The sequence below is a fragment of the Pituophis catenifer genome, unplaced genomic scaffold (genome assembly GCF_029215685.1).
Source record: "Pituophis catenifer annectens isolate HBS135680 unplaced genomic scaffold, rPitCat1.0.hap2 SCAF_2, whole genome shotgun sequence".
Taxonomy (NCBI): Eukaryota; Metazoa; Chordata; class Lepidosauria; order Squamata; family Colubridae; genus Pituophis; species Pituophis catenifer.
In genome coordinates this window covers 263,354,387-263,373,434 of record NW_027256882.1, presented here as the reverse complement: position 1 = coordinate 263,373,434, position 19,048 = coordinate 263,354,387, and the positions used below count along the sequence as shown (strand labels likewise).

General features: G+C 38.5%; 1 protein-coding gene across 1 annotated transcript; it reads left to right on the top strand.

The window, feature by feature from the left end:
- Window positions 1–342: 342 nt before the first annotated feature.
- LHFPL2 (LHFPL tetraspan subfamily member 2) lies at window positions 343–18,681 on the top strand. Its single transcript, XM_070935837.1, has 2 exons — window positions 343–772; window positions 18,281–18,681. Exons 1-2 carry the CDS (start codon window positions 343–345, stop codon window positions 18,535–18,537), a joined length of 687 nt encoding a protein of 228 aa, XP_070791938.1. The 3' UTR covers window positions 18,538–18,681.
- The last annotated feature ends 367 nt before the right edge of the window (window positions 18,682–19,048 follow it).

Sequence of the window (19,048 nt, the reverse complement as noted above, 5' to 3'; positions counted from 1 at the left end):
TCTTTCTTTTCTTTCTTTTAGGTGTGGAGTATCAAACCAGAGGCAGTCCTCTGTAAACTCCCACACGGGGTTGAAACGTCATATGCCAGTATGACTATTAGCACAGATGTACACACTTCAGAGCTCGGCAGTCAAAGAAGAGGAAGAGAGAAACAAGATGTTTAGAGTCAACAGCGAAACTGCTTGCATGACTACCGCCTTCCAAGAGTGCCTTCAGTTTCTGAAGTTGAAGAATAAGTAAACGGAAACAAGGATTACATATTATATTCTTTTTTCATTTCTTTTTAACCACTTGGGATTTTAGTCTTTGAATTGACGTGGCCACAAGCACTGGACAGCAATATGTGTCATGTCATTGTTACTTGTCGGTCAATGTTATGGACACTCTTGAGTATTGTTGTGGCATTTGCGGAGCTCATAGCTTTCATGAGTGCGGATTGGCTGATTGGCAAGCCCCAACCTGGAAGTTTTCAGGACACAGACAGCAGGAGGGTAGGATCAGTGGATCCCTATCGTCCAACCTTGGGGATCTATGGACGTTGCACCAGAATTGAGCACCTCCAGTCTTCCATGCCTGATACATCTTGTGGCCCCTATGCAGATAACTTCAGTGAAATTGCCAGTGGGTTTTGGCAAGCTACTGCAATTTTTCTTGCTGTGGGGATCTTGATACTCTGTGCTGTTGCATTCGTTTCTGTTTTCACCATGTGTGTACAGAGTATCATGAAGAAAAGTATTTTTAATGTCTGTGGGCTGCTACAAGGAATTGCAGGTAGGTGTGACAAATAAAAAGGGAAGCTCTTACATATGTTTGTAATAAGTGGATTTGGAACCCCCAGATTTAGATTTTATTTTTGTAAATCTTTTTCTCATGTTATATAGCTGACTCAAAGAAATATTATGAGTATTTCCAAATTAAAGATGGTTCAATTAATGGCAACAGCTGCCCAGAATTGTCTTATCTTAAAAAGCAAGACAGGCTTGGATCCGATGAGTATGTAAATGGGAGGCCACCAGGAAATCCCAGGGCTCAGATTATTGCAAAATAGCAAATAACATTTCAAAAGATAGTCACTTCTGTGTTTCTGCCAAGAAAACTATATGCATGTGTTCATGAAGTCACCATAGGTCAAACTGAACTCATAAACACTTAAATTTTATTTGAAGTCAGGTAGGAATGTTTATTCAGATTCATCAGTGGAAAAGGAAGGGAAACATATTCCCTGATTGCTCAAAATCCTGAAGAAGGGACATTATAAGAAGGGTATATTAAACAAGCCCATTTATATATATATTATATATTTATATATTTATCAATTTTGAGGACCATTCCCTCTTTTTCTCAGAGCAAGCCTGGGTGCAGAATGACTTGCTGGCAACTTTAAGGAACTTGAGTTATATGCTGCTTCTTTTTCACTATAGTTTCTTCCCTACTTTCTGATAAATTCATACTTTGCTGGAACATCTAAATCAGCCAGCTGTGGTTTACATATAGGAACCCCTCTGTGTTTCTAAGTCCTGATTGCAGCATAATTACACCACGATCCTAGTTGGTTAAACCAAAATAATAAATACGATTTTGCCTAAAGCCAGAAACAGATGGAATGAATCATTTAGGATTGGGATGGGGATGTGGGAATGAGATGGAGGGGGATGGATTTTAGACTCTTTAGTATTTGAATAATGACAAACCATAGTTTTTGTATAGTCTCTAGGACAGAGGTCCCCAACCTTTGGGCTACTACCAAGCCTTGAGTCATTTGGAATTGGGCGGTGGAAGTGACAGGAGAGTATGTGCATCCCAACTAATGTGAATAGTGGGCGTGCATTCTCCATTTGCACGAGTGGTGTGTGTGCGTGCCCACTGCTTGTGCAAATAGAGCATGCACACACCCTTGCAAGCAACTCACGTAGAACCATCCCCTCTCCTCTCCCCAGCCAAGCTGCAAAGCCAGAAAGCATAGATCAGAGGCAATAATCTACTGCTGTAAAGTAATTTTAAAAAGATTCATTAGTGGGAATCAAATAGGATCTGAAAGTGCAGCAGTCTGTAGATGGAAAGTAACTTTGGAATTTTTGAAATTTAGCTCCTTTGCAACTTACATCATGGCAGCAATCTTGCAGTGGTAGTCAAACCAACAGTAAGTGGGTGACTGTTGAAAGTCTAGCTCCGTGATGGCAAACCAATGGCACGCATGCCCAAAGTGGCACACGGAGCCATGTCACCTGGCACCCATGGCATCGCCCGTTCCTCTTGTGGGTTTTTGGCGCGCATGTGCACGCAATGATCAGCTGACCTATTTGCCTCTGGCAGTATCAGAAACTAGAAGAGCTGGTCTTCCGTTTTCCTGCATGAGCATGCACGCCGGCCAGCTGATCATTGCGTGCACATGCGTGCCAGAAACCCGGAAGGGTAGCTGGCTGAAACCAGAAGTTCAATAGCTGAAACTGGAAGTTCATTTTTGGGCACACCCTGGGCTGCTCCTCTTCCTCCTCCTCTTCCAGATTGCGGCCCAGACGCATGTGGGTCAGGGGTGGGTTCTAAATTTTTTACTACCGGTTCTGTGGGCGTGGGTTATTTTGTGAGCATGGCTTGGTGATGGTGGGGGTAATGTGACTGGGTGGGCATGGCCAACTTTTTTTTTTTTTTACTTTTAAAAGCATTTTTTCTACAACCTTAAGAAGTTGCAGAAAAAAATGCTTTTAGAAGCTTCTGACGATCAGGCAACTCAGCTGGAATTGTCAGAGGCTTTTAAAGGCATTTTTTTTTCTACAACCTCTTCGGCTGAAGAGGTTGTAGAAAAAATGCTTTTAAAAGCCTCTGATGATCTCAGCTGAGCCATGCAATCATCAGAGGCTTTTTTTTTTTTACTTTTAAAAGCATTTTTTCGGCCAAAGAGGTCGTAGAAAAAATGCTTTTAAAAGTAAAAAAAAAAAAAAAGTCTCTGATGATTATGTGGCTCAGCTGGGATCGTCAGAGGCTTTTAAAAGCATTTTTTCTACAACCTCTTTGGCCAGAAAAAATGCTTTTAAAAGTAAAAAAAAAAGCCTCTGATGAGGCGGGCGGGGTAAGCGAGTGGTTCAGGGGCGTGGCCAGCCAATGTTATTACCGGTTCTCTGAACTACTACAAATTTTTACTACCGGTTTTTGCGAACTGATGTGAACCGGGAGCAACCCACCACTGACGTGTGTGCTCCCTTTTTGGCACTTGGTGCCGAAAAGGTTCACCATCACTGGTCTAGCTGATGACATATAACAACAGATTGCAATGTGCTAAGTTCTGGTGCTTGCACATGTTTCAAATTGTCTGCTGGTGTAATAAAATATTTCCTCACATTTATATTGAAGCTTGACTGTTATATCTGTACAGAGATTGCTAATGAATTCTGTTTTTCTGAGGTTTTTCTGTGAAATGGAGCTACTTTGCAAACTATTGTGTGCTTTTGAGTTGCTTGGAATATCTTACACTTTCCCACTCTTGATTGTTATACATTACTGTTGGCAATCAAAACATGAGCTTTTTCAGGAATGCAGGATCAGTGTAATAGTTCTAGATAGGCTTACACAAAAGTAGGTCTTACTGAATAAAACTATATTACTCCCAAGTACTATAAGCATGCAGAGTATTGCTGCCTAGGTTATCAATTTAAAAAGTCTGTAAATCATTGCAATAGTTGCTTTATTCCTTGGAATTCATATGGGAAGGAAAAAAATACATCAATTGTTAAACTTTTTCCTTCCTTCGGCTGCGACTTAGGTGATACATGAAGTGTGATTTATGAGATTATAAGATAGTTGTGTTCTTTTAAATTGTAATCCATTATCCTCACAGATTGGCATGCCAGGTCACAGTGAGCCCAGACATATCTTGGTTCAATCTTTAAGTCTGTCTGCAAATAAATTTGTGATTTAAAAATTCCCTTTGAAATTCCTGCAAAGTTTTTCTTTGGTTGTTAAAGTGGAGAAGCTACAGTCTTCATTTAGTAAACAATTCTGTACCCAGATTGTTAAGAGGGGAAAAAAGAGTTTCAAAGAACTCTGAAGTAATAGAACCATATCATTAAATCTGTAATTGCTGTCTCATAAGAAAAAGCCACTGGACTGTCTGAGTGTCTTTGGAGTGTGTATAAGCTGTTTTTGAAGAAGGCTGTGAATGACTTGAAAGATCTGAGAACAAGGAAATCTATTCCTAAAACACTAACAAGAAATTAATTTTAACAGGATTGATCGTAATAATAGTTTCCTCTCTTAAGCAATATTGTTTGGAGCCTCCAGTTATTAAGTCATTTAATGGACTTACCACTATAAATATGTAGGTACTTAAGAAAATATTAAGAGAACCAGTTTGATGTAGTAGTGGCTAGAAACTGGAAGACTGGAAGCCAGCTGAGTGACTTTGAGCCAGTCACTCTCTGTCAGTTCTAGCAAGGAGGCAATGGCAAAGTATTTCTGAAAACCTTGCCAAGAAAACCTCAGTGACTTGTCCATGTGTTTGGTTGGTTGGTTATCAGGAAGAAAGGAAGGAAGGAAGGAAGGAAGGAAGGAAGGAAGGAAGGAAGGAAGGAAGGAAGGAAGGAAGGAAAAATCTTGCCAAGTAACTGCCAGTCAGTTACCAAGAGTTTACACTGACTTGGAGCTACACACAAAAAAAGAATGAATGAATACTGATTACTATATTGCATTATGATGATTTATAGAAAAATTACCACAGTACTGTGCTAGATCACTATATTAGTATGCATATTGTCAAAGTATAAACCTTTTAGAATCACCTGCAATCAAGGCAGTATAACAATGCCCAAAGAAATAAATAGGGCAAATGGTGAGTGATGATGTAAGTTATCAGGAGAGCTACATAATGTGCATCCCAATTTCAGATAATCATATAGCATGATACACTATTCTTCTATTATATAAAGCAAAGCCTTAGCTAAAGTAAAAACTGAGCTAAGAAAAAAAGCTGAGCTAAAAATCCCTTCCAGAGCCACTATTTTTTTTCATTAAATAGCAAATGCTAAAATAAAGTGCAGGCTGCTATGAACATAGGTAAGAGTAAGACTAATGGGAGGTGAAAAACAGTGTGCACAAGAAAGCACAAAAACTAAACATGGTTTGCATAACAACAGAATTAAAATAATGATAGGAAGAGGGTAACAGTGTAATAGAAGCATAACTGTCATGGAGATATTCTTGGAGCTTGGAATACAGCAGATAATAGTTTGATGCAAAACTTTTGTAAATCAGCTACAGAACTATGTCCTAAGGACTTGCTTGTCTAATTCCAGAGTTTTAGAGCATGTGATAATCAAAGAGATGAGAAATTGGCAGATGTAGATGGTAGTTTTGAAAATTTAAAGTAAATGAGGAACCGACAGTGGTATAATTGTCCCTTCAGACATGACTGATGCTCATGTGGTCAGAATTTTTTTCTCCTTCATATGTCAGGACTCTGTCATGCTGGCTTTGCACAACTCTTAAACTAGGCTGAAATAGAATTGAAAAATGTATAGGGAACCCAACCATTGCCTTTGTATTCTGTGAGCCAGGCCATCACATTAACTCATAACGTAGTTGATCTATTTGATATAAAATGGTAGCTAACACAACTGCTATCACTCCTAGCCTATGTTTAGGTTTTACTGCATTGTATGAAGTCAGCTATAGAGCTATATACCTCTCTTCACTCCGCTACTCCATTCACCTGCAATCAGTTTATATCACAGTCGGTGGCTTTTGTCATCTATCTTTAGTGCTTTCTAGTGAGATTTCAGCTGAGTATAAAAGGACAGTTTGGTTACTCTTGTGTAAAAGTAATCACTGATAATCACACAAAGACTCACATGGCAATGGGAAATAGCTATCCTTTAATTATTTAGAGAGAGGGGAGAATGTCCTTATGAAATCTCCACCCCTTTAATTTTAGCCAAATGATGTTCTGTCATTTAAAAACAGTCACCGATAGGTGATTGCCAAAAAAAAAAAAATAAATAAAAAAAAAATAGCCAAAAGCAGCTACTGGAGAAAATTTAGGATAGGAACCCCTCAAAAATCAATCTCCAAATGATTTTCTTCCTTTTCTCTTCCCTAGTTTCTACGTTTTTCCTTTGACCCCTCAAGCCTATTTCCTCCTCAAAGGAGAAACAGACTGTCTTCAGATAGCCACATAGCCTCTGAGAAAATCAGCAGAGAGGATCAGAGAAGATGGCATACAGTAGAGAAACGTTTCATAAATATTGGAACTGAATTGAAATACCATAATACCCAAATTAAACAAATACTTGAGACCTTAACTCTCCAGTGTCAGGCAGCTTTTTATACATAGAAGTAGGACTAGGGCAGTGTTTCTCAACTTTGGCCCCTTGAAGATGGGTGGACTTCAACTCCCAGAATTCCCCTACCCATGGCTGGCTAGGGAATTCTGGGAGTTGAAGTCCACCCATCTTCAAGGGGCCAAGGTTGAGAAACACTGGACTAGGGGAAGTGAAAGGTAGTTTATAATTTAAGGAGAAGACACGAGCCAGCAATACAACCAGAATAGCAATACAAATAGTCCTTAATTTATGACAAGAATTGACAATTTCTGTTACTAAGCAAGACAGATGTTAAATGAGTTGTGCCCCATTTTATGATCTTTTTTTTTTTTGCCATAGTCATTAAGCAAACCACTGTAGTTGTTATGTAGTGTATCATGTGGTCATTAAGCAAATCTAGCTACCTCCCCTTGACGTTGCTTGTTAGAAGCCGGCTGGGAAGGTTACAAATGGCGATCACATGACTCAGGACAATAGAACTGTCATAAATACATGCCAATTGCCAAGCATCCAAATTTTGATCACATGATCATGGAATGCTGCAATGGTCATAAGTGCAAAAACTGGTTATAGGTCACTTTTTTAGTGCCATTATAACTTTGAATGGTCACTAAATAAATGTTAAATTGTTAAGGATTATCTGTACTAATAGCTGGCAGTCACAAGGCTAGCCAGCAACCACACTATATCATGAGGTAGCATTGTTAGGACTTTAAAAAACAATGGGAAGATCTTTCTCGGGCCCAGGAATGTCTTATTTATTTATTCAAAATCTTTCTCAAGTATTTCATTTAGTTGGATTTCAGAGCAATGTGCAAAGGTATAAAAATAAATTCAACCTAATAAGAATGCAATAAACAGCCATTAGAACAAACAAGAACAAAGTAAAGTCTTAAAAACCACAGGGAAGTAGAAGCATCCATACTTTGCCATGTGGTTTGGCAGTAAATCCCAAAATAATTGTGCTATCAGTATCATATTTGCTTCTTTGGAGTGGGCTCTAAGGTTCCCAATCATGCAGTCATGAATTCTTGATTATAGGGAGGACTCTAACCACATTCACAGGTGTGAATGCTAAGCCAAGGATTGCTTGAACAATAAGCCATTATTGGTTGGCTTCACACAACTTCCTTCCTTTGAATTCCTGCCTTAGGCGGGGGTTGGACTAGAAGACCTCTAAGGTTCCTTCCAACTCTGTGATTCTCTGAAATTGCTAAGCTAAACAAATCATGCCTCTCCCCTTTTGACTTAATAGTTTTAGAAATAACAATGGGACTTGCATATTCTTCATATCTTAGCCTTGCTTCTTTTTCTTCCTCTGTTGCTATCAGTATCTCCTTAAGATAGCCTTGCCCAGCTTTAGTGCTTCCACCAAGGTTGCATCATTGGGCCCATAACTCCTTAATCTCACAACACATGGATAGCCACAACCACAATTTTCATTGGGAAACTGAATCTCCTAAAGGAGAATCAGGAGAAAATCACATCTCCATCAAAACTGGCAGGACAAGCTACTGAATATAAACAGGAAACAAAACCGACACTCATGTTGATGATATTATCTAGTTGGATAACAAAATGTCTGCAAGCAAACAACAAACTTCAGCACCAAAGACTCCATGGTTTATTTATTGTCTGTCATGAGATTTCCTTAGTTAAATCCAGGAGTGGTTTTCCATTGTTTTCTCCAACACACCATGAAATTGGGTCTTTGTTGTTGTCACTAAAGTGATTATCCACTTTATATCCCTCAGCATCATTATATAACATAGTTGTCTAATATAGATGCTTTTTTTGCTTTAGTTGATCAGCTGGGATAACATTCATGACATAGGTGACTCTGGTGGGACTTCATACTCTGGGCATACATTCCTGCTATTTTTCATTCATCCCTCCCCCTTGCCACATTTAAGCAAGATCATAAGTAGCTGTAGATTTTTAAGGCATCTTATGTTAATACCCTTCTGGAATCCAGAGATGTGAATTTCTACATGTGAATTTCTAATTGGATATACATATTTCATTAAAGCCACATTCTAATGCAGGGAGGTTTGTGACTATATCTTCCAAGCTCAATGGCCATAACAGGTTTTTCTGTAGTAAGTGGGGTCAGTATTCTAAAAAGTAGGCAGGGATGGGTGAAGCAAAGTTTAATGTAATTTTAATTGGACTGGAATGATAACATTAATTAAATACAGTTAATGTAAATAGTCTGCCATGTATTTACCGTGTTTCCCCAAATATAAGACCCTGTCTTATATCTTTTTTGCCACCAAAAAAGGCACCAGGTCTTATTTTCGGGGGGGGGGGGTGTCATCCACTGACTGACCTCACTTGCACGCATTGCCCCCTGCCTATCAGAGGCCTCCTGGAACTTCTTTGTCTGGCAAGGATAGCTAGAGAGGCCTTCAGGAAAGCCTCTTTAGCTGATAACAGAGCTCCAGATCCATCCGTAGCTCTGTTATTGGCTACAGAGGCCTTCAGGAAAGCCTTGCCAGCTGCAGCAAAAGAAATGGACCGAGGTGTGCCTGCAATTATCCGAATGTAGGTAGTAGGGCAGCTCTACTCCCCCATCCCCATTCTATCTTAATTTTTACCTGTGTACCCTGTAGTGGGTGGGGTCTTAATTAGGTCTTATTTTGGGGGTAAGGCTTATATTGGGCGCACGTGTAAAATCAAGCTATGACTTACTTTCTGAGTAGGTTTTATTTTTGGGGAAACACAGTAATAATTGTCCTCTTCTGCAATGAAGCAGACCATTTATCAGCAACTTTTTGCTTTGGCGGTAACCTATAATATTTGGAAAGAGAACCAATTCTGTATCCCTCCACCCTGATGCTTTTACCCAGGATACAAGTCGCCCTCCCATCCTTTTGTTTCATCAGTGTAACATTGATTAGGCTTTTGTTAATATTTCCCATATGGCTACGTTCTTGCTCTCTGAAATTTGAGTGGTGAATTATGGCTTAGTTTATATCCTGTAATTGAATCATGCAAGTTGCAATGGACTTGATTCTTGTGGCATTTCTGGAAAGAGTTCAAATGCTACCCAGGACAGTTTCATCCAAGAGATTTTCTGAAAGGAAAACTTGCAGGAAAATTGGTCTGCCGTTTAAACAATCTGTTTGGAATGCTTATTCGTTTTTAGAATAAGCAAGGCAGGATTTAAACTGTCTTGTGGATATAGTAGTCACTAAGATAGCGGATACTCTCAAGATGAAACATTAGAGTTACAAAATGTCCTTTTGGTTTTCTTCAGTCATGGGATCAGGCAGCTTGTCTTCCTTGGCCCAGTGATCTACGGAGCAACCCCCTCCTTACATTTTGATTGGCTCCTACCCTGCTGACCATTAAGGCCTTGAAGGTTTGGTGGTTCTTCTCTTTGCAGGTCCTGTCCCTGTCCCTTCAAGTTGTGGGTCTAAAACAATATCTTTTATTGTTTTAGAATTTTCCTTTGTATTTGATCTTTTAAGTTCTTGTTAACTGCTCTGAGGTTTCTGCTGAGTGGGCAGCCATAGAAATCAAGGAAGCAAGCAAGCAAGGAACAAAACAAACTCAGAATTAGCATACTCTAGCAATTGGCTGCCAGAGCAGACATGAGAAGAGAAAATAATTTGGCGTATTAGCCTTCTAATGCAGTGGCAGTATCAATATGTATTGATATTCAAAAATGCTAACTGATTTTCTTATTAATAGTAATTGAGCTGTGGTAACTGGCAAATACTGATACAGCACTTAAAAAAAAGAAGGCCAAGCAACTGAGGATCTGTCTTAGATTAGGTTTAGAATTAGAATTCTTTATTGGCCAAGTATGATTTGGACACACAAGGAATTTGTCTTTGGTGCATAAGCTCTCAGTGTACATAAAAAGAAAAGTTCGTCAAGAATCATAAGGTACAACACTTAATGATAGTCATAAGGTACAAATAATCAATCAAATCATACTAGGAAACATTATATAGTCTTGTGATTTTGACGCTATTCCTGATTCACTGTGTGGGTTTTTGTGGGGAAGGAAGGCTATATTACACTCAGCAATTCAGGGTAACTGCTGTAAAACAAGTGAATTAAGAAATAGTGTGGAAAGTCCCACTGCTGTCAATCATCCTTGTGGTTTTCACTTTCAGATTCTTCCATTATTTTCTTCTGTAAATGTGTATTTACAGAGATCATCAAAGTTACTGAACATTTCCAAATAGGGCAGAGTTTGGAAGACGCCTAATTCAATAATCCATGTATAAATTTAGTAACAATAAAAATATACTAAATATAAATTTAGTAAATTTTTGTTTCCTATGCACTTGAATCTTAAAGACATAGTATAAAAGCCATGTTGTTAAACTTTAGTTTAATGAATAAACCTCCATTGGGCTGTCTTGTTCAATGTAATAAAAATCATTGGTTTACACACCAGTGTGGCTGAGTTTCCACAGTATGCAAAAACCATATAAGCCACTTCACAGATATTTTACTTAAGTTCTGGAGACAAAAACATACAGTTGAAAAGGCTCTATTCATAAGGTGGCATAAGGTGAGGGAAAATATTTATCATTCTGGTTTGGGGACAAGTTGAGGTACTTGTTAGGTTAAAAATTCATTTCCAAAGAGTTGATCAACTAATTTGTAGATCTTGTCTCAAGTCTGAGAGTAGCAAATTGTGGAGGACCCCTTTAAATTGATTTATAGTTAATACACAGATGCAGTGTGGATGGCAACAGTATGGAAGTTGTTTGCCACTGCCTAACCTACCAGGCCTAAATGTTGTTTGGCTACTGGATACAGATGTTGGTAGTCAAGCGACACCAGTAGCTTAGGCAGTTAGACAGAACCAATTAACTTTTCCTTGATTTCTAAAATAGTAACAAAGTCAATTTGGTAGTTTTCCCATAGCTATTAATGTCTAAATTTCCAATTTTTCAGAAAATTGTGTACAGCTGTCCCAAGATTACCCTCCAATCTCTAAGCTAACATTCAGAAATAGAGTATTATTTATTCTTTAACAAATATGCAAAAAAATATTTCTTGATTTGTGCCATAAATGTTAAAGCAGCTTTCTCTCATATGGTACCGTCCATGTTAATTGTCTGAGGAGAACTAGATTGATGTGCAGTCTTATGTAGAACATAGGTTAACCAAAAAGTGAACAAGACAAAGATTAAATGGATGGGTTAGTAAACTGAATTTCAGTCCATGTTGTCATTTTGCCTTAAAATTTATGAAAATAACCATCTGTTTTTTAACCAGTGAATTTTACTGAGTTATCAATCCTGTTGGACTTGAAAGTTTGTCCTGTCAAGCACACAAGGGGCATTATGGAATAGCATTTTTTAAATTTAATCATTAGTCATTGATTGTATACTCGCTTCTCTAAGAGGACCCCTTGATGAATTTAATGCAATGTAACTCCAAGGACACATAGGAAATGCACTATAAGTCTATTAATTCCATTAGGAAGGAAATAATTAACACCAATTCCAGAGCTTGTAGGATTTCTCCCTATTCTGGGAGTGGTAATAATAAAATTTTGGATGTTGAAGATTGAGTGTCATTCCTAGCACTTCCTAAAAACACCTCTTGATAATCTCCTATCATTAAACCTACATTAGCTATCCAGACTTTTAACACATCATACTCAGTGGCTAAGATGCTGAGCTTGTCAATCGAAAGGTCAGGAGTTCAGCGGTTCAAATCTCTAGTGCCGTGTAACGGGGTGAGCTCCCGTTACTTGTCCCAGCTTCTGCCAACCTAGCAGTTCGAAAGCATGTAAAAAAAAAAAATGCAAGTAGAAAAATAGGAACTACCTTTGGTGGGAAGGTAACTGCGTTCCGTGCACCTTTGCTGTTTAGTCATGCTGGCCACATGACCACGGAGATGTCTTCGGACAGCGCTGGCTTTTCGGCTTTGAAACGGAGATGAGCACCATCCCCTAGAGTCGGGAACGACTAGCACATATGTGCGAGGGGAACCTTTACCTTTACAGTTATAACCTGTACATTTTTTAAGACGGTAACAGTCTTAACTTAAGGGTTTTATATTTCAGTAGGCTTCACATTAAAAAAACATTTTCTGACCAGGTGGCCTTGCTTTCTATACAGAAGTTGTGGGGTACCTAGATGTCTCTGCCTTTGCAATATTTTTCCATGGTTTCTTCCATCTTTCTTCTCACAGCAGAGTCAAGGGAAGAAAGTTGGGAAAGATGCATGGTGCATTGTGATTGTAAGAGGTCTAGCAGCTTTCTACCTGGAAGAGTAATGTCTGATATAAGAAGGGCCTTGTGACTTTTAAGGTCACTTTGTGGGAACTACTTGTAATGTTTTTTTTTACTTTAAATTAAACAGCATCACATATGCCTTTGACAGAAGTTTGATCACATTTAGCTCCTGTAGATTTTCTGGGGACCTTTTAACAAGCAAACACTCCCTGAATTTTGACAGAAATTGGGAGAGGGTCATCTTTGAAATGGAACTAAGTTTGCCTTGCAGTACTTCACTGCTTAATATGGCAGAGCAACCGCCATACAAACAACTGTCAGAGCTAAAGCGTGTGCTTCTGCTTAGCCAAACAAACAGCTGGGTAACTATGCTTTGAAGAGGCTGTTTCCATATCAGGCCAGGGGATCTGTTTTACATCAGGGCAAAGCTGCTGTTCTGGCATTGCTCAAACATAGTGCATGGCCTTTTTTTAGAACGGTACTGTGTGAGAATAGCTGTTACTGCTAAACCTGCTTAATGAAGGTTCCTTTTTTGTTTAACGTTTAGTTGTTTCTTACATTCAGTGGCTCTTAGGTAGATCTAATAGTACCTCAGTGTTCAGACAGCAAACCAAATAAATTACAGTAACTGCTTTTCTGAAAATGGTTGAAAGGGTTACTATAGGCATACAATCCTGTGCATTTGGACTTTTTAATCCAGTCCAATATGGTTTTCTTAATCCTTGTTACATTCCTAGAACTCCATTCAGGAATAAGTAAAATTATTTCATAACTATGATGGGCATAATACTTAACCTCACCATCTAATTCATGTCCATTTAAAAATACAAGGCCTTCCATTTCTTTTCCTGATCAGTTGTAGTTAGAAAATTTACAACACAAGCACATCCTTTATGTAGAATTTCATTCTTTGAGTTATCTTGGGTTTAATAACTTAAGAGTTTCATGATTTATGTTCATTGTTTTTAGTATAGTAAATAGTACTTCTTTTCCAGTCATTAAGGAAGACACATAAAAACAGGTTGGGTCCCAAATTAGGTATTTCTTGGTTATTTTAAAGACAGGAAGAATAATTGAGAATTTACTTTTTGGATGGCACTGAATCATTTCCTTCACTTCCTGAATGTGGAAGACACAAGGTTGTTACATATGGGAAAGTACAATTTTTGAAATGCTGAATAATTTATAATACTAAATTCTTCAGAGAAAAAATAATAAGTCCTGGATATAAATGAAGAGACAAAATAAACTTTACATTTTGTCTTTAATTAGTTCTGTGAATTACAAATTTTGGTTGTCTGGAGATACACTTCTGATGGATGGATGCAAATCCCATGCTACATGGCACAAAATAGCCTTTGTTCTTTAATAATATTTATTAGATAGTTCAATAAATGTAAACCACTAAACCTGTACCATAGCGATAAAATGCTGAATTAATGATAACTGAAGCAAAATATAAGTCTCGGTCTGCAGGGAAGGCAAAATACCTTTATATAAGTCCAATACATTTTAATTTAGAATAACAGTTCCAGATTATCTGGATATGGAATAAGAATGCATAGAAACCAAAGTATTGTCAGAGACAGTAGCCTGGACTTGCACAAGATTGAAGGATTGATGGCCATCATATCTGCACCACCAGGGGTGGGTTCTAAATTTTTTTACTACTGGTTCTGTGGGCGTGGCTTATTTTGTGGGTGAGGCTTGGTGGGGGGGTAATGTGACTAAGTGGGCGTGGCCAACCTTTTTTTTTACTTTTAAAAGCATTTTTTCTACAACCTTAATAGGTTGCAGAAAACAATGTTTTGAAAAGCCTCTGCCGATCAGGCAACTCAGCTGAGATCGTCAGAGGCTTTTCAAAGCATTTTTTTAACTACCTCTTCGGCTGAAGAGGTTGCAGAAAACAATGCTTTGAAAAGCCTCTGCCGATCAGGCAACTCAGCTGGGATCGTCAGAGGCTTTTCAAAGCATTTTTTAAACTACCTCTTCGGCTGAAGAGGTTGCAGAAAACAATGCTTTGAAAAGCCTCTGCCGATCAGGCAACTCAGCTGAGATCGTCAGAGGCTTTTCAAAGCATTTTTTAAACTACCTCTTCGGCTGAAGAGGTTGCAGAAAACAGTGCTTTGAAAAGCCTCTGCCGATCAGGCAACTCAGCTGGATCGTCAGAGGCTTTTCAAAGCATTTTTTTTACTACCTCTTCGGCTGAAGAGGTTGTAGAAAACAATGCTTTGAAAAGCCTCTGCCGATCAGGCAACTCAGCTGGATCGTCAGAGGCTTTTCAAAGCATTTTTTTTTACTACCTCTTCGGCTGAAGAGGTTGTAGAAAAAATGCTTTGAAAAGCCTCTGATGTTCCCAGCTGAGCCGCGGAATCATCAGAGGCTTTTCTTTTTTTACTTTTAAAAGCATTTTTTCTGCCGAAGAGATTGTAGAAAAAATGCTTTTAAAAGTTTTTTTAAAAAGCCTCTGATGAGGTGGGCGGGGTAAGTGAGCGGCGACCGGGCCGGGGACCAGTTGGGGGGCGTGGCCAGCCAATGTTATTAAAGGTTCTCGGAAGTACTACAAATTTTTACTACCGGTTCTTGCGAACCAGGAGCAACCCACCACTGTGCACTACCCTCCCCTTCAGCTACCATTCTATAAATGCTTAGTTGTTTTTCATGAAGACCAAGTCCAAGTATGATCAAGTCCCAAGTGATCAATTCAACATAAACATTTTGTAAGAATTATTGTGCTGCACTCATAGGTTGCCAAGAGGTTGCTCTTTTTTTTTTTTTTTTAGTATATTGGAACCCTGAAAATGTTGGCATTTTAATAGAATCATGATTGTCATTGGTAAAAATTACTTTCAGTCTAAGTATAAAAAATGTTTGTGCAGCTTTTTCAGGTAGCTAGGCTCAATTTCGGCAAAGGGAATGCAATTCATAGTCTTTGCAGTGCAATTCATTGTATTTTTTTTCTCCATTGCCAGGGCCTTTTTTAAAGTTTCGTAGTTTCCAGAATCTTTTAAACCTTATACAGTTATGTCCCCATGATGGAAAAAGCTAAAATCTGGGTCTATTTGCACACAGAGTTTCTACAGACAGAGGGAGTGACATGCTTGTGCTCATGTGCTCTGTATTTCAGTCTCTACTGAAGTAGAGAAAAAAATTCAGTGTCTTTATTGAAAACAAAAGGGAACAGTTCCGAAAATTGGAGTCCTTCTCCCATAACTGTAACCATATTGTTCATTTTTAAATAAATGAACATAAAATTGCACTGAAGTTGGAAGCAGTATTTGGGAAGTACATCAATTTTGCCTAATAGCTGAAGAAGAGCCGTGGTGGCACAGTGGTTAGAATGCAGTACTACAGGCTAACTCACTACTCACGCCAGGAGTTCAATCCTGACTGGCTCAAGGTTGACTCAGCCTTCCATCCTTCAGAGGACCCAAATTGTTGGGGGAAATACGCTGACTCTGTAAACCACTTAGAGAGGGCTATAAAGCACTATGAAACGGTATATAAGTCTAAGTGCTATTGCTATTGCACTAGGCCACGTTTGCCAAACCTTCCAAAGCAGAGGCTCCCAACTCCCAGTCTGTGGACCAGTAGTCAGTGGCCTGTTGCGAACCGAGCTGCGCAAGTGGGTGAGCGCACAAACATCCATTTGCATAAGCCGTGAGCACGCATGTAAAACCATCCCGTCACCACTGCCAGTCTGCAGAGCCAGAAAGATTGGGGACCTCTGCTCTACTGGTTAAGACCGTATATATATAAAAGGAGAACTTCATGCTTCTCTTATTTCCCTTTAAAAACAAATCTTGATTTCTTCGGGAGCAAAGCAGTATAGTCATAAATGACTGTTTGCTATTCCCACAACTAATAAACCCTGTATTGCAGAGATCCAGTGCTGCCACGCATCACAAGCAACTCAGCAATAGGGCAGAACCAATGCAGGGTTAATGATTGTTTCTTCTGTACTGAAAAATGGGAGGGAAAGCAACAAAATTCAGTTCCAGCAACCAATCCTTTCAGGAAAGCCATGACAATAAAAATCAATATAAAGTCAAGCTGTCTGCTATGTAAATTTCATTATGCTTTTTTGCAATATATGAAACCACCTTTGTGCAAATAAACTACATTTATTTTTAAAGGAAATGTCTAAAATTTTATTTAGACACTTTGGACAAAACTCAGTAATTTTCAAACTGCCTTTCAGTTGTGGCTGTAGAAACAGTAGAACCTCCAGTCAAAAGAATTATGCCGCAGGTCTTGTTGACAAAAGAACTTGTGATGATATAAAGAAGGGGATTTGGGGTGTTTAGTCTGCCAGAGTTGGTGGGCTCAGTAGGATGAAAGCTCAATTTATCTCTGTCTGCCTGACCTTAAGCAATATTTTATATGTCCATTGGCTCAGGCATTCTGACAGGAAATGCTACCCAACTCCCAAATTCCATAGAGAAAGTGCTACAGTCAAGATAAGAGTCATAGTCATATATGGATTCCAGTAAGCAATAACACAAGAAGTTACAAATAATCCATGGCTTTTAAATGTTTTGTCTTATTCTCCTAGGTGGCTGATGCTATATACCAATAACTGGAAGAACATATGAACTTTTGTTTTAAATGACAAATTAGTTCTTGGTTTAAATACTTAGTAGATTTGAACTTGATGAAAATGTCAGACTTTTAGAAAGCAAATGTACATTTAATACTGTAGTTAAGGCACAGTATTACAATCCACAATGTGGATTTTGAATTAGTTTGTAGAACTATTATTACAGTCTGTACTAGCCTTGGTAGTACAGTGGTCTAAGGCACCCTGTTATTAAGACCAGCTGCCTGCAATTACTGCAGGTTCGAATCTCACCAAGGGTCAAGGTTGACTCAGCCTTCCATCCTTTCTAAGGTAGGTGAAATGAGGACCCAGTTTGTGGGGGCAATAAGCTGACTTTGTATAAAATATACAAAAGGATGAAGGCTATTGCTTAGTGCATTGTAAGCCGCCCTGAGTCTCCGGAGAAGGGCGGCATATAAATCAAATAAAAATAAAACTAAAATAAAAATAAATAAATAAACTGTGAATATTTTGAGAATGGCCTGGAAGAATTGCTTCAGATCATCCATAAAGAAATGCCACCGAGTTAAGGAGTCCACTCATTAAAAGTATTGTGATCCTTAAACCAGCACCATCTTTTTTTTCTGGGTCACACAGGACTGAAAAAAGTTGGGCTGCTTTAATGCATAGCAAGCAGGACCTGCACATGCATGACGTCCCAACTGTTGGTGAATCATCCTTGATGCATGCATATCACTATTAATTTCACATAGAAGTTAGAACAACAGACCATTTCTCCCAGTATGAAATACCTTTAGTTAGGGTTAGCATTTTAGGCAGCAAAAATACAGATGGCCACTAGATGTCAACAAAAAAATATAGTACTCAAAACTATGAGCTTTCTATATCTGAATGAGCTTTTAAACTGATGGCGCTTTCTTTCCTAAATTCCTAAGTTCTGAATTCAGCCTTCATTGTTGCAACATCTTTTCCCCTTGCTAAAGTGCTCCATTCATATTCATCACCATGAACTCAGCAATTAACAGTGTGGACAAAAATATGGTCCACCAGTTTATAGATTACAGGCCAAGTCATAACATTCAGCAGCAGCCATCAGAAATTTCAGCTTGTATCAGAATGTACATTCCTATGAAAATTAGTTTTGTGCCTAACTTTATTGCACTTTTGTCTAACCTTTCTTTCTTTCTTTTAAATAGGACTATTCCTTATCCTAGGACTGATCTTATACCCTGCTGGTTGGGGTTGTCAGAAGGCAACAAGCTATTGTGGACCTTATGCTTCAGCTTATAAACTTGGTGACTGTTCTTTAGGCTGGGCTTTCTACACTGCTATTGGTGGCACAGTCCTGACATTCATCTGCGCAGTCTTCTCTGCCCAAGCCGAAATCGCCACCTCCAGCGACAAAGTCCAAGAGGAAATTGAAGAGGGGAAAAGTCTGATTTGCCTCCTATAACAAACACACTCTTCTCCAAAAAAAAAAAAAAAATTCTTATCTCAAAAATAATGGATTTCAAGTAGCTACTTTGACTCTTATAGGAAGAATGAAGACATGTAAGTGTTCCGATAGTCCAACATCATAGAAGGTTGAAAGGCACTGAAGTCTACAGACAGTATTAAAAAATGTGAAGTAGTGAGAATTCTGACACATGAATATGAAGGAATGCCACAAAGCAAACCTGTTGGCTTTCCAATTTTTCTGGAAACAATTATTTCAATTTTGTCTTCACCAAGATGAATGATTATGAAGGATTTTTTTTGAAGAATAACTTGAAATAAGTCAGGTTGTTTTCAGTACATACATTTTAAGACAACAATCAGGCTCCGGTGTCAAAATGGCAAGCACTACACTATTAAATTACTCCATAGCATCTTTTCAGAAAGCAGGTTATGAATATTAAAAACACATAGTATTCTGGGTTGTATGCAATGGCACATGGCAAGGCTTCCAGTTGAAACTAGTGAAA

Coding starts and splice junctions, on each gene's coding strand:
- LHFPL2 (XM_070935837.1), top strand. CDS start 343: ATGTGTCATGTCATTGTTACTTGTCGGTCAATGTTATGGACACTCTTG. Junction 773..18,280: donor GCTGCTACAAGGAATTGCAG/GTAGGTGTGACA, acceptor TCTTTTAAATAG/GACTATTCCTTATCCTAGGA.